The 24,009-nt window shown below is 46.0% G+C and overlaps 4 protein-coding genes across 4 annotated transcripts; 1 reads left to right on the plus strand and 3 right to left on the minus strand.

The window, feature by feature from the left end:
* Positions 1–3,239: 3,239 nt before the first annotated feature.
* LOC136542546 (COMPASS-like H3K4 histone methylase component WDR5B) lies at positions 3,240–6,012 on the minus strand. The gene is made up of 2 exons (XM_066535049.1): positions 5,234–6,012; positions 3,240–3,942 (listed from the first exon to the last, which is right to left on the minus strand). Exons 1-2 carry the CDS (start codon positions 5,915–5,917, stop codon positions 3,652–3,654), a joined length of 975 nt encoding a protein of 324 aa, XP_066391146.1. The 5' UTR covers positions 5,918–6,012; the 3' UTR covers positions 3,240–3,651.
* A 22-nt stretch (positions 6,013–6,034) lies between these two features.
* LOC136542545 (uncharacterized) lies at positions 6,035–10,190 on the plus strand. Its single transcript, XM_066535048.1, has 2 exons — positions 6,035–7,065; positions 9,576–10,190. The coding sequence occupies exons 1-2, from the start codon at positions 6,157–6,159 to the stop codon at positions 9,978–9,980; spliced, it is 1,314 nt and encodes a 437-aa protein (XP_066391145.1). The 5' UTR covers positions 6,035–6,156; the 3' UTR covers positions 9,981–10,190.
* Positions 10,191–10,313: 123 nt separating this feature from the next.
* On the minus strand, positions 10,314–11,876 carry LOC136542547 (protein YABBY 7-like). The gene is made up of 6 exons (XM_066535050.1): positions 11,658–11,876; positions 11,407–11,535; positions 11,234–11,336; positions 11,083–11,131; positions 10,704–10,779; positions 10,314–10,563 (listed from the first exon to the last, which is right to left on the minus strand). Exons 1-6 carry the CDS (start codon positions 11,841–11,843, stop codon positions 10,525–10,527), a joined length of 582 nt encoding a protein of 193 aa, XP_066391147.1. The 5' UTR covers positions 11,844–11,876; the 3' UTR covers positions 10,314–10,524.
* A 3,413-nt stretch (positions 11,877–15,289) lies between these two features.
* Positions 15,290–15,710, minus strand: LOC136544508 (GDSL esterase/lipase At5g03600-like). Its single transcript, XM_066536647.1, has 2 exons — positions 15,573–15,710; positions 15,290–15,445 (listed from the first exon to the last, which is right to left on the minus strand). Exons 1-2 carry the CDS (start codon positions 15,708–15,710, stop codon positions 15,290–15,292), a joined length of 294 nt encoding a protein of 97 aa, XP_066392744.1.
* Positions 15,711–24,009: the final 8,299 nt, after the last annotated feature.

Genomic DNA, 24,009 nt, shown 5'->3' on the forward strand with positions numbered 1-24,009 from the left:
CTTCTTGCTTGAGTTGCTCATTTTCTTTTGCAACCTCTTGTGTGCATGTATCTACGATTACTTTCTCAACACAAGCTTGGTTGCACAAAGGTGAGTCTAAACATAAATCATTGCAAGAGATAGATGCATTCTTTTTAATTATGTCATTTCTTTTAGATGTCTTGGTGGGGGTATTTTTTACGGCCTCAAGATTAACAACTTTATTTGTTAGCTCATCACAATGTTTGCATATGATTTCCATTTTAGCAAGCAAACTTTGATAATCATTTTGTGAGCTAGCTAACTTTTCTTTTAATTTTTCATTTTTCTTTTCAAGTTGCTTATCATTAATTGTGCATGCACTTGTTGTTGCACTAGCCTCAAGTTGCTTAATTTTAGTAGATAGTTCAACATTGAGATTTGTAAAGTTTTCATATTGTTCAAGCAAATTCTTGTATGTTTCTTGTGAACTACCTAGCTCTTCTTTTAAATTTTTGAGCTTCTTTTGTTGGCTAGTGTAAACTTTAGCATATTTAAGATTTTGTTGCACAATTGTATTGTAAAAAGGCAAATCATCATCACTATCACTCTCACTAGAGGATGAGCTTTCGTTACCTCGTGCCATAAGGCACACACGAGAAGAGCTTGATGATAAGTGCTTGTGACCTCGCCTCTTGTGATGGTTTTCTTCTTCACTTGAAGAATCATCCCATGATCTTATTGTTGTGAGGGCTTTGTTCTTGCACGCCTTCTTTTTTATCTTGGGTGTGGGCTTGTTTGGACAAACTTCCATAAAGTGCCCTAACTCGCCGTATCCATAGCATCCCTTCTTTCTTTGCTCGTTTCTTTGATTAGTGAAAATGAGGTCTTGAATTTGGATGGGCACACCCTTGACATTGAGCCTTACGATCATCTTCTCTACCTTTTTGATAAGTTTGATTAATTCTTCATCAAGGTCGGAGGTGGAGGAGAAAGATTGATCATCATCACTTGATTCTTGTTCGTCATCATCATCATCCTCATCTTCTTCTTCTTCACTTGAGGAGCTTGAGCTTGAGCTTGACTCAACTTTCTTGCCCTTCATCTTTTTCTTCTCGCTATAAGCGAGAGCTTTGCCTTTGCTTGATGAAGATGCTTCTCCTTGACCCATTTTACGTGACATTTCAAATGCCACTAGCTTGCCAATGACAATGCCCGGGGTCATGGTGCTCAAGTTCTCCATATTGTGAAGGATGGTGATGATGCTTGCATATTTCTTTTGTGGTAGAACGGAGATGATCTTCCTTACGATGTCCGCATCATCTAGCTTTAATAATCCTATTGAATGGAGCTCATTAATAATTAGATTCAATCGAGAATACATATCACAAACAAGCTCATCATCATTCATAGCAAAGGAATCATAATTTTACTCGGTTAGACAATGTTTTTGCTCACGGACATTACTTGTGCCGTCATGGAGCTCTTGGAGTTTTAACCAAATTTCATGTGCCGTATTTAAGTTGAACACTTGGTTAAACATATCCATGCTAAATGATTCAAACAAGCAATTCTTAGCTCTAGCATTGAAATGTATTTCTTTTTTCTCACCCTTTATGGGTTTTTTTGGATTCTTGATAGGTTTCATCCCGTCACGAGTGACTCTCCATACACCCAAATCAACCGCCTCAAGGTGGCAAGCCATTATAGCTTTATAGTATGGGAAGTTAGTGCCATCAAATTGAGGAGGCTTAGCGGTATCCATCCCAACCACTCTACAATAGCGTCGGCTCAACGACGGTTAAGCCAAAGGTCCAAATATGAGCCAACCGGCTCTGATACCAATTGAAGGGACCGTGATGCCTAAGAGGGGGGTGAATTAGACAACTTAAAATTCTAACTCTAAACTATGGCCTCTTTTGCTAACCCTAGCAAAACCTATACAATAGATAAACTATCTAGATGTGCAACTATAGTTTTGCTAGTGTATTGCTATCTCTACCACAAACATAGTAAAGTAATCAATGTAAATGCGGAAGCTAAAGAGCAAGGTAGAGATATGCAAACTCCCGTCGACGACTCCGGTATTTTTACCGAGGTATCGAGAAGCACGCAAGCTTCCCCATAGTCCTCGTTGGAGCCCCTCGCAAGAAATCCCTCACAAGGGCCAAGCTCCCGGTCGGGTAACTCCGTGGATAGCCTCGGGCCTTCTCCACGCGCAAGTGGGTCTCCGATGTGCCTCTCGGCAAGCCTCTCCCGGATGCTCCCCGCCGTCTTCACTATCAAGCTTCCGGCCGAAATGCCACGGGCCTTGTTCCCTCCAGTACACGGTGGCGGCCACACCACAAACGCGGTTGGTGTGATCTCGCAAGACTTCAAGCCCCTCCAATGTACAACACTTGTGCTCGCAAGCACGGGGTGGCAAGAGGTATATAAACCTCACTAAACACTAGGCAAACACCTAGGGCAAGCGCATAAGCGGTGGTCTAATCAACCTAAGCACCTCGCAAAGCACTTATGCTAATCACCTAATAAAACACTAAGCACTATGCAAGTGGAGATCACTAAAATTGTGTATCAACACCCTTGGTATGTTTCCTCAGCTCCACACAACTCAAATGACCGGTTGAGGGTTGTATTTATAAGCCCCACTGAGAAAGTAGCCGTTAGGGTTGAACTCCCGCAAATCTGCTACTGACCGGACGCTGAATCGTCCTGACCGGACGCGTCCAGTCGTCCCGACCGTTGCAGCCGCGAACCACCGATCGGACGCTGCTAGCGTCCGGTCGCCTACCACCGGACGCGTCCGGTCGCAGTTTCGTGCGCCTGGAACCTCTCTGTACTCGATCGGACGCTGATGCCCTGCATCCGGTTGGTTGCCGCCAGCGTCCGGTCCTTGCGTCCGGTCGCCTGTCTACCGAGCCACCGGTCCAGCGTCCGGTCGCGCTTCCAGCGTCCGGTCCAGTGTCCGGTCGCCTCTGCGAGCTCGTTTCTTCGCGATCTTGCATACGGCTTGGTTCCTATCTTCATGCTTGGACTTTGCTTGATGTCTTGGGTCTTTTTCTATGCTCCTGAGGTCTTTCTTAAGGTGTTGATCATCGGATCATCACGTCGCCTTCGTCCAAGTATGTCTTGCACCCTATTGAACTACAAAATAAACACTTGCAAATTCATTAGTCCAATTTGGTTGTGTTGGTCATCAAACACCAAAATCCAAAGTAAATAGGCCAATGGTCCATTTTTCTTACACCTCGGATATGGTGAAAGATAAAAACCATGTACAAAAATACAAATAGCTAGTTTCTAGAGCTTTGGCAGAATGCCAATCTATTCACATTAGCAAACATGGAATCTATGCGGTGTGTCTTCTAGACAGCTAACAACAAAGTATCGGTATCTTGCATATCTTCATCTTACAGGGGCGAACTTTGCAAACTACGATCACCAATATTGATTGTAATACAGCCATTGGGCATCACATACCACAACATTATGACAAATGTTGATTTGTTGACGTTCACAACTTAGGATGACACATTAGATTAAAATAAAGCTCGCATGGTTAATGCCTTTTTTGCGTGTAATAAGTTGTGAACGTTCTGGAAGAGCGATCCATGGGAAGCAGACATATTTCTCATTGATAGTCAAGTGTTGTTAGGTCTGGTCTGAGCGAAGTTCACACCTGCAAGTTGATCAAATATCTTGAACCCATAATCTTACAGTCCTATCATTATCAAGGCCACCAGAAGCAATCTTATTCTCTGTTGGATGGCAGGACACCGAGATGACAGTGTCTGTATGGCCTTCTAGTTTCTGAAGAATATTTCTCCCTTGGAGGTCCCATATATACACGCAGTTGTCTTCTGATCCACCGACAACGTACTTCCCATTCGTAACAGAAAACGCAGACTGGATGCAGTATTGTCTGTTCACATGTCCACTGTATACCTTCAAGAACTTGCCGGTAGCAAAATTGCAAAGCTTCTGCAAGGTGCAATAATAAGTTAGGAGGCACATTTTAGCAACCACAAATTTTTGAACAAATTAAATATCTCATGTGCAATAGAAAGCACAACTACAATTTAATGTAAAAAAAAAGCACAACTACAATTATGAATAAAACTGTGCTGGCAACTCAGCTACATGACATGGAAGTATGAAACAAAAATGCCACTAACCAGCGTACATGAAGCTCGGAGGGGGTTTTATTAATGTCCTGTGGTTGCCGTGGATCAAATTAATACCAAGGACAGGTGCACTTGACATATGCATGGCAATATGTTAAATGTGAACATATGTTACAGCTACATTTTTTTTTGGGGGAAAAAAATTAACTAACAGACAAACCACCCTAAAACTCAATGACCCTAGAATGATTTCCTTCCACTACAATGATTCAGACCATGGCAGTTTATAATATCTAAATTTTCCATCCCTGTTGGTGAGCTGGTGGCACACGGACCTTCCATGCCAATAAGACTTAATCAATGACAATTGCAGTCATAATAGTTGTACAACGAATTTTAAGATGAGCACTGCTATAAATACCGCCCATCTGAACAATTCCTTCACAACCAGGAGAACAAATGGTTCAAACTTGGGTGGTTATTCCTTATAAGTGGCAGGAAGCACTAAGAGAGAGAAATGGCAGGAAACTGGTAAGAAAGTATAAACAAACTAATTTAGTCATGAACCTAAAGATTTGCATTTTAGTTATTCCATACCTGTATTTTGTGGTTTTAAAAAAATAGTGCATCTGTGCAAGAGAAAGGATACACTAAGATAACCTGTAGTATAGAATAAAATAGCATCGTTGCTGCTTGAAGCAGAGCAGATCTGCAATCAGCTTGCAAAGATCAATACTGTAGCTTCAGACAGCATAGTTGAGGTGGGCTTTCAACTTCTAATTCATAGTCCAAAGATATTCATTTGAAACTGAAAATCAGGACAAAACGTCTAGAGTCAGACGTTACCTATCCAAAATGCACTAATATTACCTAGATACGCAGAAGTACCTGAAAAAGACTATGCTAGAGCTAGACACCAGGGATTCTGGTTTGCATATGACAAGAAAAATATCAGGAGCTTCCCATCCTAAATGATTATGAGTAATTTGCAGTTGATAGTGCGTGAGGAAAGAAATATCTATGAGCTTCTTGTGAACTATGATTATGGCTAAACCTAGACATTCTCATCACAAAGACTTTATACTGTATGAGAAGCTGATCATTAAATGAGTATTATTATGAATCAACAACGAGCTAATTGGCCATACCAGTGAGTAATCGAGCACGGCGACGAGGATAAACTTGCCATTGGGCGAGAACATGGAGAAGGAGACCGCGGGCTTCTTTTCATCGATGACCGTCTTGAGGCAAGCCCCGGTCTTGGCGTCCCAAATCTTGCAGCTCCCATCATGGCTTCCGGATACAACGATGGATCCGTCCCTAATGAAATGCACGGAAGTGACGGGCTCAGAGTGCGCCTCGATGGCGCGGGTGCATCGGCCGTTCTTGACATCCCAAATGCGCACGGTACAGTCAAATCCCCCGGAGGCGATCTGCGAGCTGGTCTGCGGGTTGAAGTTGGAGCTGAAGACGAAGTTGGTGTGCCCCTTGAGCACGCGGATGCAGCGGTCGGCGGCGGCCTGGGCGCCTCCGGCGAGGACGGGCCGGATGTCCCAGATGCGTATGGCGCGGTCGTCGGAGGCGGAGCAGAGGTAGTACGACTCCATGGACCAGGACAGGTCGGAGACGCCGTCGGAGTGGCCGCGCAGGACGGCGATTACGGCGAGCGAGGACGGGGAGAGCAGCGCGACCGTTCCGTCGAGGGACTCTGTCGCGAGGAGGCGCCCGCAGGGGGAGAACCGCACGCAGGAGACCGCCCGGCTGTGGGGCGTCGCCTCCCGCACTTGCCTATACGGCCGATACGGCGGCGGCGGTGCCGTCTGCTGCGACATGGTCGGTAACGGCAACGGCCCTCTTCACGCGATGGGAAAGTGAATCGGGCCGGATTCTCTGCGGCGCCTTATTTGCTAGTAGTACTACTAGCACACAACAGGACTACAGGAGCCAAGTCGGAGTCCTCTTCTATTTGGGGGAACGGTCAAATACACGGACACGGCCGGTATCCGCAGCACCGGCACGGCGCACCGCCTCTCGGAGAATCGAAGCCGAGCCGGGCCGGGCGGCGGGCGTAATGGATCTGCTGAAGCGGGAACTGGAGAAGAAGCGGAAGGCGGCGACGGCCGACTTCGGGGGCAAAAGCTTCGTGCGGCGGTCGGAGCTGGAGCAGAAGCAGCTCCAGAAGCGCCGCGACGAGCACCGCCAGCTCCTCGCCAAGGCCAGCGCGTCGGCGCCCTCCGCGGATTTCGCCGCAGACGCCACCGGTTCCGACACCAGCAACCCTGACGCCGCAGCTCAGGCGGCGGCGGCGAACCCTAACCCTAGCTCCTCCTCTGCCTCGTCGGCGCCCTCTGTCCCGCCCGCCCTGGCGCCGAAGAAGACCACGCAGGAGGAGGCGCTGCTCTCCGAGGAGCGTCGCATCGACGAGCTCGACCTCCCGCGGCACGAGGTGGTGCGGCGCCTCCGCGTGCTGCGCGAGCCCGTCACGCTGTTCGGTGAAGACGACGACGCCCGCCTCGCGCGCTTCAAGCTCGTGCTCAAGTCCGGCGTCATCGACGACATTGACGGCATCGACATGACCGAGGGACAGACCAACGACTTCCTCCGCGACATGATCGAGATGCGCAAGCGGCAGAAGGCCGGGAGGGACACCTACGCCAAGGGCAAGGGCAAGCGTGTAGGTGGGGGTGATGGTGGCGACGGGGGTGCTGCTGGAGACAGTGCAGATGATGGGGATGCCAAGGGGAGTGGCGATGATGCTGATGCAGACAAGGACTCTAAGAGGATGAGGACCAAGTTTGAGGAGCTTTGCAACGAAGACAAGATTTTAGTGTTCTTTAAGAAGCTGCTTATTGAGTGGAATCAGGAGCTGGATGAGATGACTGAGCTGGAGAAGCGGACAGCAAAGGGGAAGTCTATGGTTGCAACATTCAAGCAGTGTGCGCGGTATCTGAGCCCCCTGTTTGAGTTCTGCAGGAAGAAGGTATGAGTTCTTATGACATTTCAAGAATGTGGTTGTTTAAATTGTGCTATTAATTTGATCGCACTTCGAACTGACACAATTACACAAAACTCTAATTGGTAAACTGAGAAGGTAGTATGCAAATTTGGCTAATTGCAGTAACGTGTACCTGGAAAATTCAGGTTTATGAATAACTAGCTGATGTGATGACTAAGTTATGCAATTTTAGGGCTCGTAGGTGGATTACAAAGAATGCACGGTAAAGCTTAACCGTTGGCATAGTTTTCAGTTGGTTTGAAAACTGTTGCTTAAATTATTTTGTTTGTTGTGCTTTTCAAAAATCAAAATTTCATGCTTGTTTTGGTAACACACTAACACATTTCAGAGTTCAGATTTGATTAGCAACCTAGCTTCGAGATGTTGGAGGGAACTAAGATGAATGACCCTGAAACATTGCCATAATTTGTTGAGAAAAATTACCTGCTGTCACTTGTTGAATGTATGTAATGATTACTTTTTTTTGACAGAAAGGAATATTCAACTTGTATTTCTGCAGTAACATGCAATTCATGTTTTGTAACTGCAGTTTTTGACAAGATGGTGTCATATAGGACCTGTTTGTATTTGCATGATTTCAACAACTATTCGTACTCATCTATTACACTAGTATTTCGTGAGGGATGAGGTCACAAGGGACATACAAGGGGACATCCCTTGTTGTATGCTTTTCGCGGACGATGTAGTGCTAGTTGATGAAAGCCGGACAGGAGTGTATCAGAAACTGGAGTTATGGCGGGAGACTTTGGAGTCTAAAGGTTTTAGACTCAGTAGAACTAAACTGAGTTTATGAGATGTGACTTCGGCACTACTACTCGGGAGGAGGAAGATATTAGTTTGGAAGGTCAAGTAGTGCCTAGGAAGGATACCTTTCCATATTTAGGATCAATGCTACAGAGAGACGGGGATATTGATGAAGATGTTAGCCATAGAATCAAAGCAGGGTGGATGAAGTGACGCCAAGCATTTGGTGTCCTATGTGACAAAAGGGTACCACAGAAGCTAAAAGGCAAGTTTTATAGGACGGCGATTAGACCTGCCATATTGTATGGTGTAGAATGTTGGCCTACGAAAAGACGACATGTTCAACAGATAAGTGTCGCGGAAATGCGTATGTTGCGTTGGATTTGCGGTCATACAAGAAGGGATCGAGTTCGGAATGATGATATACGTGATAGATTAGGGGTAGCACAAATTGAAGAAAAGCTTGTCCAACACCGGTTGAGATGGTTTGGTCATGCCCAACGGAGACCTCCAGAGGCACCGGTGCGTAGTGGAATCCTAAGCCAGGATAGTAACGTGAAGAGAGGCAGAGGAAGACCGAAGTTGACTTGGGTAGAGGAAATAAAAGGAGACTTGAAAGGATGGAATATACCCAAAGACTTAGCCTTATAGAGGAGTGCTTGGAAAATAACTATTCACATGCCTGAACCTTGATTGCTTCTGCTGGGTTTCAACTCTAGCCTACCCCAACTTGTTTGGGACTTAAATGCTTTGTTGTTGTTGTTGTATTTGAAGATTATCTCATGGAACTAGTTATGGTATATTCTGATAGGTTGTATAGACTAAAACACCATGTTTCTGTAATTCTTAGGCTAGCAGTGTGGCATCAAACAATCTAACTTTTTTGCATGAGCTAATTAGTAATGGATTACCTGCACCATGGAAAACATTTATGATAGACATGTAACGTGTTTCAATCCGTTTGAGCAGTTTCTGTTTGGCCATTCCTCACTTCTGTGTGTTATACTGAATATCATGGTTCTTGAAAAACATTTCATTCTACATTTGATGTTAAGTTGTCTGCTACCCATTGTATATTGATCAAGTAAAATAAACACTACTTAGAGTGTCTACTTTCAGTTCATTTTGCAGCATGTGTTATATTCATGTTCTGTATACCTCTCATGCATGCAAGGAGTACCTAGAGACAGACAATGAACGAGCCCCAAATATTTGGGTTATCATATTCTGGTTGTCAAATATACTTTATGAAAAGAAATTCTTTGAATACTTTGGGATGCAGGAGAATTGATTGTATTGTGCGAATTTCCAGTCCTACCTTCACACAAACAATATTTTCTTGAGCATTCTGAGTTTTGGTGTTTGTTGTTTTGCATTTGTTCTGTACTAGTGCAGATCCTAATTCTGCTATACTATGGCCCCAAGTTTGTTTTTAAATGGAATTACCTAGTGTGTAGGATGCAAATTCGGTTGAACAATCAACTACATTCTGGTTCTGGGCTGAGATTCAGATTTGATATAACTAGTATTGCCTCATGATGGGGCATAATTTGAGCTTCTTGGAAATAATAAATATCATCCCACTCTCTGCTTGAGCGAAATGCTGATGCCCGTCTGAATATTGATTATGTTTATACCATTTATTTACTATACTAATGTCATTACCGCCTTTCATCAATTTTCTTGGTGCTTAACTGATTCTGATGCCATTTATCGTTGGATCCATTTAGGTTCTTCCTGATGACATCCGTCAAGCATTGCTTGTTATTGTTGAGTGTTGCATGAAGCGTGATTATTTAGCAGCAATGGACCAATACATCAAGCTGGCAATTGGGAATGCACCATGGCCCATTGGAGTCACTATGGTTGGTATCCACGAGCGTTCTGCCCGAGAAAAGATCTACACAAACAGTGTTGCCCACATCATGAATGATGAGACCACTCGCAAGTACCTTCAATCAATCAAGAGGCTCATGACACTTTGCCAGCGGCGTTACCCTGCACTGCCCTCAAAATCAGTAGAGTTCAACAGCCTGGCAAATGGGAGTGACCTGCAGGCGCTTTTATCGGAAGAGAATGGTTCGGGTAAAGCTTCTGAGGAAAGGCTCCGATTGATGCCAGCATCGAAAGAGTGATGCCTTCATAGACTAGATTGGATTACACTCTACAAATAGAGCTTGAGATGTTTGTGTAATATCAACAATAAGTCCTGCCTATTTTTTTCTTTTCTTCTGTTTTGTGCTAAAGAGAAAAGCAAACAGAATTGTGTATGCTAATCAAATCGCTTTACCACTAGATCTGGTTGGGCAAGTTTTATTAATATATCAGCTACATCCAGAGAACCATTTTTGACTTTTTGTTCTCAAGCAGCAGTGATTTTACTGCATTAATCAGGTTTGGTATTATCCTAGTTCTGTCAGTACTCAGTACTGCAACTGATAAGATCTGCAAACCATGCTGTATTTATCGCATGATTCTAAGTTCAGGCACCACGTGCCTAAGGTTTTAGGTTTATGTACAACATTGAAATCCATGGATTTAACTCATCTGAAGCTACAACGTGGATCATCTTTGCTTTACCTGAACCTGCCTACACCACTGCCTTATTCAGGTTGCAATTAATCTGTTTCCCCTCTTTGCAGCTTGCAAATCTGGAAATTGCGTGCATCAGCAGATCCATCACTCTCCCTTCTTCTGGATCCTAGGTAAGTGAGCCCACTGCATTGAAGCAACACATATCATAGCTTGCTAACAATATGAAGTTTTGGTGGGTAATGGTTTGATGAACAAATAATCCAGAAACTAGTTGAGGCAGACTGGAACAGTTTGGAGCTTGCAGTTCGCTGAAGAATGCTTACATTTTTAGAAGCAGCGCTGAAGGCCTCCTTGTGGGTGATGCTGGGATGTCTCGCCTTAATCCTCTGTATCTCCTCCCTGAGAAAAGTTTGAGCGCATTTTAAAGATCTCATCGCCTCTACCAGAGTAGCAGCTGAAAACTTGCTGAAATTTCAATCACAATTAACCAGTCGTTGGTTTATACTAGCCAACAACGCTGACTAGTCCAGTGAAATAATATTCTTATGCATTTGACCTGTCTGGGTATATTGGAAGCATATGGTGACTAGTCCAGTGTACACAATCTGTATGCCTCGTAAACTATTTTACTTTTTACACGGTAGTAGATTGGTTGCTCTTGCGGCTCTGCAATTGGTGGCAAGTGCTGCTATCGTGACTTACTTGATGAAGCAATTGTAGGCTGACGGCGTCCGTTGCTTCCTAACTGGAGCTGCAAAAAGTTTCAAAAGCTTGATCAGTATCAGTGAGAAGGACCACCGTATATAGGTATATTTATAGGAAGCCACTGTTGAAACTGCGCATGATCACCTACGTTTGTTAACCGCAGGGAAGGCATGGTGCTCGGTAGCCTCCGTCTCCCTGTCCTCTCCGCTGCTCTCGTCGGAGTCCCTCGGCGGCGGATCAACGCCGGTCTCCTGTTCCATTGGACACGTCGTTTGGCCAATTCGCGGCATAATGCAAAGGGAAGGAACGCACGGTGGGAACCTGAAGGGGCAGTTCGACGGACGCCACCGCCGGGGGAGGCAGCGCGACGGAGAGGATGCCGAAGCAGTTGCCGCACTGCACGGCCACCGTCTTCAGCAGTTGCAGGGTGCCGCCGCACGGCACCCCCACCTGCATGTGTAGGCAGTCAGTCAGTCGCCGACTCGCCGGGCACGCCGTACGTGAGACCGTGTGGGCATTGGCAGTTTCCAGAGCAAGCATGCAGGGCGAGGGGACGGACAGGTCGTCGTTACCAGCAGGATGGTGGCGCAGAAGTTGCACTGCACGTAGCCGAGGCGCTCCGGGAGGGCGTCGAAGCAAGGGTGGCGTGGCGTCGACGACATGGCTGTTGAGCTCCACAGTGTGAGGCAGCAGCAGCAAGTGTGGGTGGGGATGGCAGTGTAGGACTGTCCTGGTGACCTGGTGTCACCACTCACCATGGGGGTCTCAATTTGTAGGCGCCAACGACGATAAACTCAGCCTGTAATGTGCAATTCAACATTATGTTTGCAAAATCGGGCAAGTTACGTGGACATGTGCTTGCAGCATGTGAGTGGCAGTGCTAGCTTTCAATCAATGAAGTGATCGAAACTGGTTGTCATCAGTTCTCATGCATGCAAGAGCCCCGGACAGGCAGGGGCAGCCATGCCCATCTCTGCATATTTTGGTACAGGGCCACCTGTTTCTAGAGGCCACAAGAGGGCCTCAGCCTTTCAGGGAAAGCTTTATCTGGCGAACCAGAAGCTAGGCATGTGAAAATCGGTGCCTTATCGCAGTCGCAATCGTCGGCCTCAGTCGCAATCGATCTGCAGGCTGCAGGCAAGCTTCTGATCAGAAACTCATGCTGCAGCAAGAGGCACTGCCTGCCTGCCATAAAGGTCATCGGCGAAAACGACACGGTTTGCTTCATGTTTCAGGTTTGGTAAAAACAGTTGAGTGCTCCTTGAGATTTCAAGTGCCTTGCAGAGGCTCCTCGATGACGTGGTTTCAGCGCCTTGCCACTCTCAAGATTCGTCCGATCCGGGCAAGCCTATTGAATTCGAGATTCCGCGACAAAACGACCCGTTGTAATCCCTATGTATTTCTGCACTCGCTCTAAACGTAGGAGTTGCCGATCGAGTTGGAGTGCTGGAGATAGCACTCTCCAATTAATTGGGTCTGAGTAGAGCTCAGACGCACTGTCTAAAGTGTGGCACAGCAAGATAAATTTTCGGCACAAAGGCCGTGTCGTGTCGAGAATTGGCACGATGTATTCCATGACATGACACGTTAGCTGCACTTGGCCTGGCATGGCCCTATACGGTCTAGCATAACAACACTGTTCAACTGCTAGCTAGCGCCCGGATGTCTGGACGAAGGGGGCATTCGGACGCTCGCACCTGCAGTCCACTTGCACGCCATTTCACACGCCCCACACGGGGCCAGCACACCGGAGGCACTTGCCCGAGAGCTACCTCAAGCTGCCGCTGACAACTGCTGCAGGGGCGTGGTCTAACAGTCGCCACTATCCATCGTGAAGTCGAGAATCACCGCCGAAAATATGATCCACACCAACCAGATGGAGATCCACTACACTCGCTCGATCTACTTTTGAAACTTCCAGATGCAACACTTGCAGCATACAAAAGAAGACAGATGAAACACTTGAAACATCATTCTGAAACACTTGAAAAAAGCTCTTGAAAACACTTGAAAATCATTGCAAACATACACAACATCCAGCTAAACACTTGCAACATATGCGTGAAACATATGCAACATCCACATAAACACACTTACAACATTCGTCCCAAAAAAATACAGATGAAACATTAGTAACAGACCTTTGCAACATATATACAACCATTGCATCATATGCAACATCCCAATCTACTTTTGCAACATCCATCTGAAACACTTGCAACATACATCTGAAACATTTGAAACACTTGAAACATACGCTTGCAACATGCGCTTTCAGCAAAACCTGGCAGGTAGGCGGGAGGAGCACTGTACAACGGGATCTGGCTGTGCAGTCGCGGTGGAGAAGGAGGATGGCAGCGGGTGGGCGGCCGCGCTACCCCCGACGTCCGACGATAGGGCGCGTGCGGTGCCCCAGACGAGCGGTGCCCACAGCGACAGCAGCAATCGGGTGGGTGTGGCCTCGCGCGACTAGGCGACATCAGCTGTGCGGTCGTGGGGGAGCACGCCGCGGCGGTACAGGCGCGGGGCGGTGGAGAAGAAGGCCGGCGGGAGGTGCGGTGGAGAGGAAGGCATGCGGGAGGCGCGACGTGGTCGCAGAGCACAGTCGTGGCCTCGCGCGGTGAAGCACATGATAGGAGAGCGGAGTGGGAAGATATTTTCTCGAGAGATGAGAAGCATATAGAGTACACAGGCCTGTTGGGCCGATAGTGATAGTGTGCAGCCCGTCAAGGAGCGCCCGACGCGGACGTACGTCTTCACTCAAGCATTAACACGAAATATGTCCTTTTTTTATGCGTGGAATGTGTTGCTATTTGTTAGTTATGATATGAAAAGATTGACGCTAGTAAACTATTCTTGTCTACAACGCTCTCTTGAATAATCATGAAGTCCTCGATCTGACCTCAGATGCAATAAAAACTATGCAAATCGATGAGTAGCTGAATAAGACTAGTATACTCCCTCCGTCCCAAAATATCTATCGCTTTCACTTTCCGAGAAACAACTTTGATAAAATATATATTATAAAATATTAATATTTATGGTACATAATTAGTATCGTTGGAAAGATCTTTGAATCTAGTTTTTTAATAAATTTATTTGAAGATATAAATGTTGTACGTATTTTCTACAAATTGAGTCAAACTTGTGATACGAAAATCGAAAACGATAAATAATATAGGACAGAGAGAGTATTATACTGTCAGGGGTGGAAACTCATGGAGGCCAAACTGGCCTCCTGCCACCTCTTTCTCTATGAAGTTCTACTGTCCAGTCTATGTCTGCATACATGCTTGCAGGGTCTGCAAGATACTATACAAAAACTATTTTTTTACCACAAGTGATATATCTTTTGTTTCTTTAACACTAGTAGAGAAAAGACTTTCGATTCAGCACATTAGTCTCGAGTAGAATTGGACCCAGGATTAATGTGAGCATTACTCCCGAGTCTAAGTTTCTTGAGCGTCAGAGGACCTTTAGTCTCGGTTGGTAACACCAACAAAGACTAAAAAGTCATGCCCTTTAGTTCCGAATTCGTAGCCCCAGTTGGAAAACCGGGACTAAAGCCTGTTCTTAACCGGGATTAAAGTCCATATGTCTTCTAGTGTAAATTAACCTTGAGTTCTATTCTTACTCTCTGTTAGACTGTTACCTCTAGTTGCTTGTATTAATACTTTGCATGAAGCTTTAATCAGTGATCATTTTACACTTGTGTTAGTATAACACTGATTTGTCCCCACCTTGATTTTTACCTCACTCTCCGCCACTGTATATACTATAGTATCACCAAGCTAATGGCTCTGCTTGGGCTGACGTGGAACAATCCGTGATTGTATACATGTCGGCATATCTCGCGTGTCAAAAGTCATGGCCAGAAACCAAGCACAAACTTATGGCCATTAATTAGAAAAAAATAGTATGGCACCCCTGATGTAAACAAAAAATGTTGCACCAAAGACCCACAGACTTCAATAACAACCAGTTTAAATGTAAAAAGATGCATATATAGAAAGCTAGCAGTTGAACACCAAAGTCTCACACTCCCATGACCTAAACCTAAACCTTAGAACAGACGACTCGATCGAGTGGAACTAATTAATTCAGAACCTATTGATTTTTTTTTTTTGTGAAACCAGAACCTATTGATTAACATAGTCAACTGCTCACAAGCATCCATATGTTAACGACTAAGCTAGCTAGATGTCTATAGGAAGTTCCTGATGGACTCCTCGAGCTCCTTCACGACGGCCTTCCAGCCGGCATGCGTCGGGTTGATGTCGTCCCAGTAGAAGTACTTGTCCGGCGTGGAGCACAAGCTGTACGCCGCGACGCCGTCCTCCATCTGGCCGCAGTACTCACTCTGGTCGAAGATCTCGCAGCATGGCTCCAGCTTGTGCTAACTTCTTCGATAGGGAACCGGAACCGGAAGTGAGGCGCTTGAACATCATTGTCAGGTCGAGGTTGAAGACGGCTGCATCTTTAAACACCTTCTCTTCGAGGTACGCGTTGTGGATGCTCGCGACCTTCTGGCTGTCGCAAGAGCTGCTGTAGTCGCTGGACCTCGACAGCCATGGCGTGCAGCCGATCGGGGGCAGCGTGCTCACCAGTGTTGGGTTTAGTCCCATATCGTGTAGTGATGGTGGAGGAGCACATCATATAAGGCGAGAGAATTCTCACCTATCAGGCTAGTCTTTTGGGTTGAGTAAGGCCAAATGCCTTATATGTTGTCAGCTCCGGTGGATCTGGGACCTGTGGGAGCGTAGGCTCGTAACGAGCCGGGCCGGCTGCAAGCCAGCTGCAAGATCGAGAACTCGGTGGTCACCACCGGTTCCAACAATTGGTATCAGAGCCGGTACCCATGGTCAGGAAAATGCTAAACCCGATAAAAAAATCTCAAGTAAGGCCTTGCAAGATCGAGAACTCGGTGGTCACCACCGGTTCCAACAATTGGTATCAGAGCCGGTACCCATGGTCAGGAAAATGCTAAACCCGATAAAAAAATCTCAAGTAAGGCCCAAGGCCTTATATGTTGTAGCTCCGATGGACCTGGGACCTGTGGGAGCGCAGGCTCGTAACAAGCCGGACCGGCTACAAGCCAGCTCCAAGATCGAGAACTCGATGGTCACCACCGGTTCCAACAATTGGTATCATGAGCCGTCCTTAGTCAAAAAAGCTAAACTCAATAAAAAAATCTCGAGCGTCACACATATGGCAGGGGCACCCCGATGTGTGACTAAGGGAGAGATTGTTGGGGTTTAGTCCCATATCGTGTAGCGATGGTGGGGCCGAAAAGGCCTTATATGTTGTAGCTCCGGTGGATCTGGGACCTGTGGGAGCGCAGGCTCGTGGCTCAACACGAGCCGGACCGGCTGCAAGCCAGCTCCAAGATCGTGAACTCGGTGGTCACCACCGGTTCCAATAATTGGTATCAGAGCCGGTACCCATGGTCAGAAAAAGCTAAACCCGATAAAAAAATTATCTCGAGCGTCACATATGGCGGGGGCATCCCGATGTGTGACTAAGGAGAAGATTGTTGGGGTTTAGTCCCACATCGTGTAGCGATGGTGGGGTGGGCACCCCGATGTGTGACTAAGGAGAAGATTGTTGGGGTTTAGTCCCACATCGTGTAGCGATGGTAGGGTAGCACACCATATAAGGCGGGAGAACCGGGAGAACCCTCACCTATCAGGCTAGTCTTTTGGGTTGAGTAAGGCCAAAGGCCTTATATGTTGTCAGCTCCGGTGGACCTGGGACCTGTGGGAGCGCAGGCTCGTAACGAGCCGGACCGGCTGCAAGCCAGCTCCAAGATCGAGAACTCGGTGGTCACCACCGGTTCCAACAACCAGCACCTTCTCCACACCCAGGTCCATCAGCTGCTCCACGGCGTCGGCGATCTTGTCAGTCACGTCCTGGGCCATGGCGAGCTGGTCATGTCGTTGACGCGTGCGTAGTCGCGCTTGCCGGAGAAGGCGATGAGCGCGACGGAATCCGTGAGGTCTTTGTCGATGATGCCGTGCCTGACCAGCCTCCTGAACTTGTCCACCTGAGTGCCGAGCTTGGGCGCCTCGTGCGTCCCCTCCATGACGCCGGCGCCGCCGACCGCGAAGTTCATGCCGGACGGGTCGACGCCGTCCTGCTCCCTCCTCCTTTCCGAAGGAGGGGACTCGTCCAGTCCCAGAATCCTCGCTGCAAAGACCAAGAAATAAAGCCATTATAACTACTGTACTGCTCGAGCGAACTTGACGGGCAGGGGATCGGGGCACGTATACCGATGAAATCAGGTAGGACCAAGCCGTTGGAGAAGCGGCCGCTTGCACTCATGCCGTGGTCCTTGTCATTGCTGCCGTACGGGTAATACCAGGCACGCGTCGTCTTGGACAAGTCTGCGAGCGGGTAGTTTCCGGTGTCGGCGTAGTCGTCGCCGAACACGAACAGCTTATACTGCCGGTCAGAGTCGCTGTCACCATGGCGCCGGCACTCCACATTACCAGCTGCTAGCAACAAGAAGACGATCAGAACAGATCAATATATAATGCAAGAGGCCAGGGCAGATCAAGTAGTTTGAGAAATTGTCGACAACAATGCAACGTAAGTTGATCAACATATATACCAAAGTTTTAAATCTTCGGCTATAGCCTCCGCTATCTCCGGCTATAGCTATTTGAGAAGAATTTAGCTAAGTTTTTCCATATACAAGTTAGTCCTTAGCTACCGCTATAGCCGGCTATAGCCTGTTTTCGGATATAGAAAGCTAAATGGCTCAGCCGGTTATTTAAAACCCTGATTATATACGCACCGCTAAGCAGGATGAGGAGGGTACAGACGACGGCGAAAAGAAGCTTCATGCTGGCAGGCGGCGCCCGACGAGCGGGCTTGACTGGCTGATGTCTTCGATCATTCAGAGGCGAGTTGCCGAGTGGGTTTGGCTGATGATGATGTCTTCGATCGATCAGAGGCGAGTTGCCGACTCGGCGCGCAATTGCGGACGAACAGAGGGCTGCGTGGGTTTCAGACGACGACCTGCGTCGCAATTTATACACGGCGAACATGGACCTGCTACATCGATGGGAAGGAATTCGAGCCCTGCTAGGAAGCTCTCTTTTTGCACGGTTCCGATAAGAACATACGCGCTTTGCACAATCCGTTTGCACTGTGTTCCGATAACAACAGCGCTAGCACAATCCGATGACGACTGTAACTCGTTTACAAGCTGGTATACTAAGTTAGAAGTGTCCGGCTAGGACTAATAATTATTAAAGCTAGCTAATTTTAGCCCTAACTCATAAAAATCCTAAATAATTAGCTCAATGAATATATGCTTCAATATACTCCCTGTGTCCTAAAAAAACTTGAGTTTTGTCCTAAGTCAAACTATCTAAAGTTTGATTGAATTTATACACTAGAATACTAATGTTTATATTACCAGATAAGAATCATTAGATTCGTTATGCGACATATTTCTATAGAATATTTGCTGTCATAAATGTTAATGGATTTCTCTATAGATTTGGTCAAAGTTAAAATAGTCACACTAATATCTATACAAGTCAGTCATAAACTCTAGTAACTATATGATAATATCACGGTCATTCTGATGATGAAACCGACATTGAAGTGGACACTATCCATGCAGGACTAGATTTGAGGCTGGCTCAAATATTCTAATTATTCATGTCGGTTATAAGCACCAGTATGGATGTGACCCCTTTTGTACCGGCTCCAAAGCTAGCTAGCACAGAGTATTCGTGTCTCCTTCATTGTGCCAGTTGTGATAACTAGCATGAATGAGGGTTAGGAGCTAGCACGGATGATGTGTTCTACAGCAGTAATCACTGGAGGTATAGTAAGAAAGAATCAAAATCATGAGAATTTACCTTTTAAGTGATTATGACCCCTCCTACAAAACATGAGAATCGATAGAAACATTTCTAACTAACCAGTGACCGTCACAGCGTTTATCGATCCTGCAAATTTTGGTAAGAATCCATGTCATATAGGCTCCATAGCACTCATCAAATCTCTCTCTACATTAGAAACTTTATTCCTTTAAAACGACATGGCCTAAAGCTACAAGCCATTAGTTGAAGTTGAAGAGATTTATACCATCTTGTAACTCCTCACAAATGGCTAATACAACAATGAACGAACCACCAAATTCATGGGCTTAAAATCAAGTAATATTAAGGTCACAACCTAAAATCAATTGAAAACATGGAAATCACCATTCTAAATGAAGAAATTCCATTGTATTATAATTTAAATTCATCATGACATTTGAAAGTTGTGATTGCTAAAACAAAGTATATTGAAGCATGGCTACATCTCCTAGAGAATATTACACGATAAAACATAAAAAAATTCCCATCTAAAGATTAAAAATACAGCTAGCTAGAGAAACCTAGTAACTTAACACCATGAAATGTTGAACTAGTAGTAGTATGGAAGATTTGGATATTCCCTTCTCTAGATATCAGAGATTATACATGCATCTTGGATTTCTCTCATCGCATTCATAGGATACCCTGTCAGGTTCTGAGTCATCATACTATGATTCATTGTCACATTCAATCAGCTGGCCTTATTATGCAGTACTCTGCAAAAGCTTGCGCGAGAGTGAATGGTCGAGAACAACCTGCCATAGTATCTAGATCCAACATGACATTTTGCACTTGGTCAGCGATGTGAAAAATGGTCATGAGTGAAGCCTGACAATTTCCTACTGTTAAAATTGGATCTACAAAGTAGATGCAACCACCTTCGATGGTTTGGAACTTGTTGGCATTAATAGATAGGCACCTTACACCACTAAGAAAGAGAGCCCGGTTACCAATGCTCCTGACCATCTCAAGCTCCTTGCTCTTGGTGTCCACCCTACGGACTACTGGATTTCCGAGTATGTCATACCATGGTTTTCTCACAAGGAGTAGCTCTCCCCCAGACTCCACAAGATAATAATTCCATGCTGGGTGACTTTCGTCATGACTAGGAATGGTAGTCTCTATAGAGATTGTTTGCACAAAGCGGTGGTTTTGTTCCTTAATAGTGGCATCGGGTTTAGTGTATGAGAGGATGGATCCTTCTTGGTCATTGAAGTACAAATTGCTAATGAAGGGCGCCATGGACATAGGTTTGTTATGGTAATCGATCAAAAGCTCTTGGAAGTGCTCGCTATTCTGATCTGCCCACATGATGTTATTGCCAAGTCTACTACAGACAAAGAGTATCATTGGTGATGTTGTCACGACAACATCCTTAACCCCTCCAATGGGTAAGCATGCCTTGAAATGTGCAATTAATCCCGTGAAGGGGTTGAGCACATGAGAATGGTAAGGGGGTGTTGACTGATCATCAAGGATGATTAGGCCACCACTCGTGGCACCGACAAAGAAGTACCTGTGAAGTAGGGGCATGTTCTTGATGATGAACCGACTGGTCTCGGTGTTCACAAACGTGAGAACATCATCACGTCGGTCTAGCAAGATCCACTTTCTAGGATGGAAGTGACCATTATCAATGCAGTTCTCTTCCTTGGGATCTTTGGTGGCTTTGCGCCAGCTCTTGCAAACAGCACGGAAATCCATGTAGTAGTCGATGTCATCATCTTCCAAGAGGTGGTCACCTACTAGGTCCACGAGGTCTCCTGGCAAGGAGGACCAATCTCGGATTACAACTGTCTCTTCAGTAGGGAAAGACATACTTTGTATGGAGAGAGTGCAAGACATGGTGGACTGTATGAGATTCATTCTTATATGTTTGATGTGTGTGTGGAGTTTAGGACAGGAGTTGGTGGATATATGTAGCTAAATATATGATGAGTAAGCATTGGATATTTTTAGCGAATGTTTATGAAGCTTGTGTGGAAACATGGTGCTCTACCGCGGTAAATGAACGCTCTATGATGTGTTGCTATCTTAACACTCATTTGCATTCAGTTTTCTCTAAAAAAGGAACCTCGATCGGTTCGGTTTTGGCATAAATATATTGAAGATAGAACGTGTCATTGTTTTTTTATAATTAAATACATTTATAATTATAAATAGTACATATCAATTATATCTATGCAACACCGTGGTATATCAAGGATTTCCTATTTTACTAGGTAGTGATCAAAATGGCCTATGCAAGTACGAGAGAAAAAACATGGCTAATACTCCCTCCAGTCCTGTTTGTAAGGCGTAGTCTAACATTGCGGTCTCCCAAATTACACTTTCACCATTTATTTGTTTTGTATTATGTTTTTTATTATTATAAACTTATGGCCATTAGATAGTATAGTTGATTATAAATCTAACTGTATCAAGTTTGCAGTACAATAGTTAAAAATTATTGGTCAAAGATTGTGAAGTTTGAATCTTAACATGCATGCGCCTTACAAATAAATTAAACCGGACTGGAGGGAGTAGTTTACAATATTTTTGGCTTGCATTGCTAACCTGTGTAGTTTTGTTTGATGCCATGTTTATCTTCAAAACATTGTGTTGAGTTACTATGTTGAGGTGTTCAAATTATCAATTATGTGATCTAAAGCTTTAGTCTCCAGTGTGGTAATCTCAAATCTGTGATTGTTGTTAAGAGTCTTCACCATGAGGTCATTATCTAAGCTTTAGTTAAGAAGTGGTCAAGCCCCAGCCTTGAGGACATAGTAAACTTGTTGTAGCCTTGCCTTGATGAAGATGGCCTAGGTTATTGGAGCCTATGTGTTGTATGTGGATAACAGGTCTAGGTCGTACAGATGGACCATCTGGAGATAGGATTGCATCGATATAGCAGCATGGTCAGTGTAGTAGCATCTTCACATGTGTAGCTTAGAGTTGCTCTATGTGGAGGCTTGATTGCATATATCTTCTTATTTTGTAGAACCACACACTACCACCAACTCACTTGTACTTTCGTTATTGCTTCACTTAAAAGGATTAACCCAGAGGGTTGGTTGTAAGGACTCAAAATGCCTTATCTAACCCACCCTCAACAACAAAGGTGGGAGTACGTAAACCCCGCATAATCTCACATCAACACACACATGGATCATCATGGGTCTAATTAAATTTGGTCGGATGTCACATACACCTCCCCTCAAAAGGGTCCACTCATCGGTCCAATATACCCACTACCAGAAAACAATGACTAGAAACGTTCCTTCTTGGCACCGTACACATAACTGTGTGTCTGGTATTGGCACATGTGCCATGCTATGTGTCGGGTTCATAAACCCAAGGTCCCTCATGGACCAGCTTCCCAACAAAGGTTCGACCCAGCAGACAACATTGCAAATGACGCGTAACTCATGGGCCGGCCCAAATACCTAAACGACAGGACAGAAGGGCGATCCAATCTCCGACCGAAAGGCCTGGTCGAGAAGGAACGACGCCCGCTTCCGACTTTGGCCTGCCTCTCTGATCGAAAGGCCTCGCTTTCGACTCCGGCCCACCTTCGGACGGACTCTCCGACTAGAAGGCCTAGCCAAAACACCACTTCCGACTTTGACCCGCTTCTCCGACCGGAAATGCGCCAAACCCCTGCTTACAGCTCTTCTCCAACTGGCGCAATCAGAGCCAACTGGGACCAACCGACCGGGGACGCCCGCTCGGTAAGGACCAAGAAACGGATGGAGAAAGTATGGCAGGGCACTCAAGTCAACCACAATACCAAGGATCACACCCTGTACACCTGTAGGATAGTACCCTACGACCTTCCTGGCATGATAGAACCAAGCAGTGTTGTAGGCGCCGATATTTTCCCTACAGTATTGTGGGCACCATCAACACCCATACCAGACAAACACGGGAAGGCTCCCCCCACATGCCTCTGGGCATCAACAGTGTTATGGGCGCCAGCATTTACCGTACCAGGCGAATATGGTAAAAACCCCTACATGCCTCTGGGCATCAATAGTATGACAGACACCGACGTCTACCATACCAGAAGAAGATGACGCAACCTCCCATGTGCATCTGACATTAAACAGTATTGTAGGCGCTTACCATTATCTGGTACCCTACGGCGTGGGCAACAAGACTTAGTAGCATACATATTATCTCTCTCTTGTAAGGCCGTCCCCTTCATCTATAAAAGAGAATGCGCTCTCTCCCAAACAAAAAGATCGATCAGTTCACTAGGACACAACAACAGAACCACCAGGTTCAAACCACAAGTACACGCTCGAACACTTAGCACATAGCAGAGCTCCCATCACTCTCGACCCCTTAGACCAGAGTCCGACTGGACCTCTTGTACCCCCATCTTTCTCCTTGTTTGTAACCCCACTGCAAACTTCGAGCACCTGGGCTCAGGAATAAAGTCACCGATCGACTCAAACTAGATATAGGGCATGTTGCCTGAACCAATATAAACCCTGTGTCATTGAGTGCTAGGCTACATCTGATCACAACGTACGGCAAAACTACAAATATTTACATATTGGTCACTTTCTACACCGATAGTTGGCGCCGTCCGTGGGGAAGATGCTGTACGTTCACACTTTTGGTCATCGGATGGCCCACTTTCCCGCCACCTTTTCCATGGTGGGCTCAAGCGATATGACTCGCTTTGGCTCACTGGAGTTTCCCACACTCCCACCTATGGGGATGTGGGTTCCTCCCGTCTTTGAGCCATCCCAGGCCTTTGTCTTTGAAAGCCTAGACTTCATCACCGACCGGCTCGACGTACTACACCTCCACGAGGAGGCACTTGTTCTGGCACCCCTCGGAGGGGCACCCTCCATCAGCTCTGGGACGCACAATGACTTCAACGATGAGGTGCTTGTGTTTCATTTCGAGCAAACTCTCTGCTCAAACCCCTCTGTGAGTAATGTGCATACTCTTATTTACTCTCTATTTACTATCTCCCGTCGATTATCCGGAGGGACCGTATTGTTTGCACCACAAACATCGTACGATCGGTTCCCCTATGGCCTCATGTCCCCTG

Source organism: Miscanthus floridulus, chromosome 3 (genome assembly GCF_019320115.1).
Source record: "Miscanthus floridulus cultivar M001 chromosome 3, ASM1932011v1, whole genome shotgun sequence".
NCBI lineage: Eukaryota > Viridiplantae > Streptophyta > Magnoliopsida > Poales > Poaceae > Miscanthus > Miscanthus floridulus.

What these genes read in the sequence shown, in the direction of transcription:
- LOC136542546 (XM_066535049.1), bottom strand. Translation starts at nt 5,917, where the DNA reads ATGTCGCAGCAGACGGCACCGCCGCCGCCGTATCGGCCGTATAGGCAA. An exon ending in CCGTGCTCGATTACTCACTG is followed by an intron (nt 3,943 to 5,233) that starts GTATGGCCAATT and finishes TGCACCTTGCAG; the next exon opens with AAGCTTTGCAATTTTGCTAC.
- LOC136542545 (XM_066535048.1), top strand. Translation starts at nt 6,157, where the DNA reads ATGGATCTGCTGAAGCGGGAACTGGAGAAGAAGCGGAAGGCGGCGACG. An exon ending in TTGAGTTCTGCAGGAAGAAG is followed by an intron (nt 7,066 to 9,575) that starts GTATGAGTTCTT and finishes GGATCCATTTAG; the next exon opens with GTTCTTCCTGATGACATCCG.
- LOC136542547 (XM_066535050.1), bottom strand. Translation starts at nt 11,843, where the DNA reads ATGGTGAGTGGTGACACCAGGTCACCAGGACAGTCCTACACTGCCATC. An exon ending in TCTGCGCCACCATCCTGCTG is followed by an intron (nt 11,536 to 11,657) that starts GTAACGACGACC and finishes CTACACATGCAG; the next exon opens with GTGGGGGTGCCGTGCGGCGG. An exon ending in CTTCCCTGCGGTTAACAAAC is followed by an intron (nt 11,132 to 11,233) that starts GTAGGTGATCAT and finishes AACTTTTTGCAG; the next exon opens with CTCCAGTTAGGAAGCAACGG.
- LOC136544508 (XM_066536647.1), bottom strand. Translation starts at nt 15,710, where the DNA reads ATGGGACTAAACCCAACACTGGTGAGCACGCTGCCCCCGATCGGCTGC. An exon ending in ACGCGTACCTCGAAGAGAAG is followed by an intron (nt 15,446 to 15,572) that starts GTGTTTAAAGAT and finishes ATCTTCGACCAG; the next exon opens with AGTGAGTACTGCGGCCAGAT.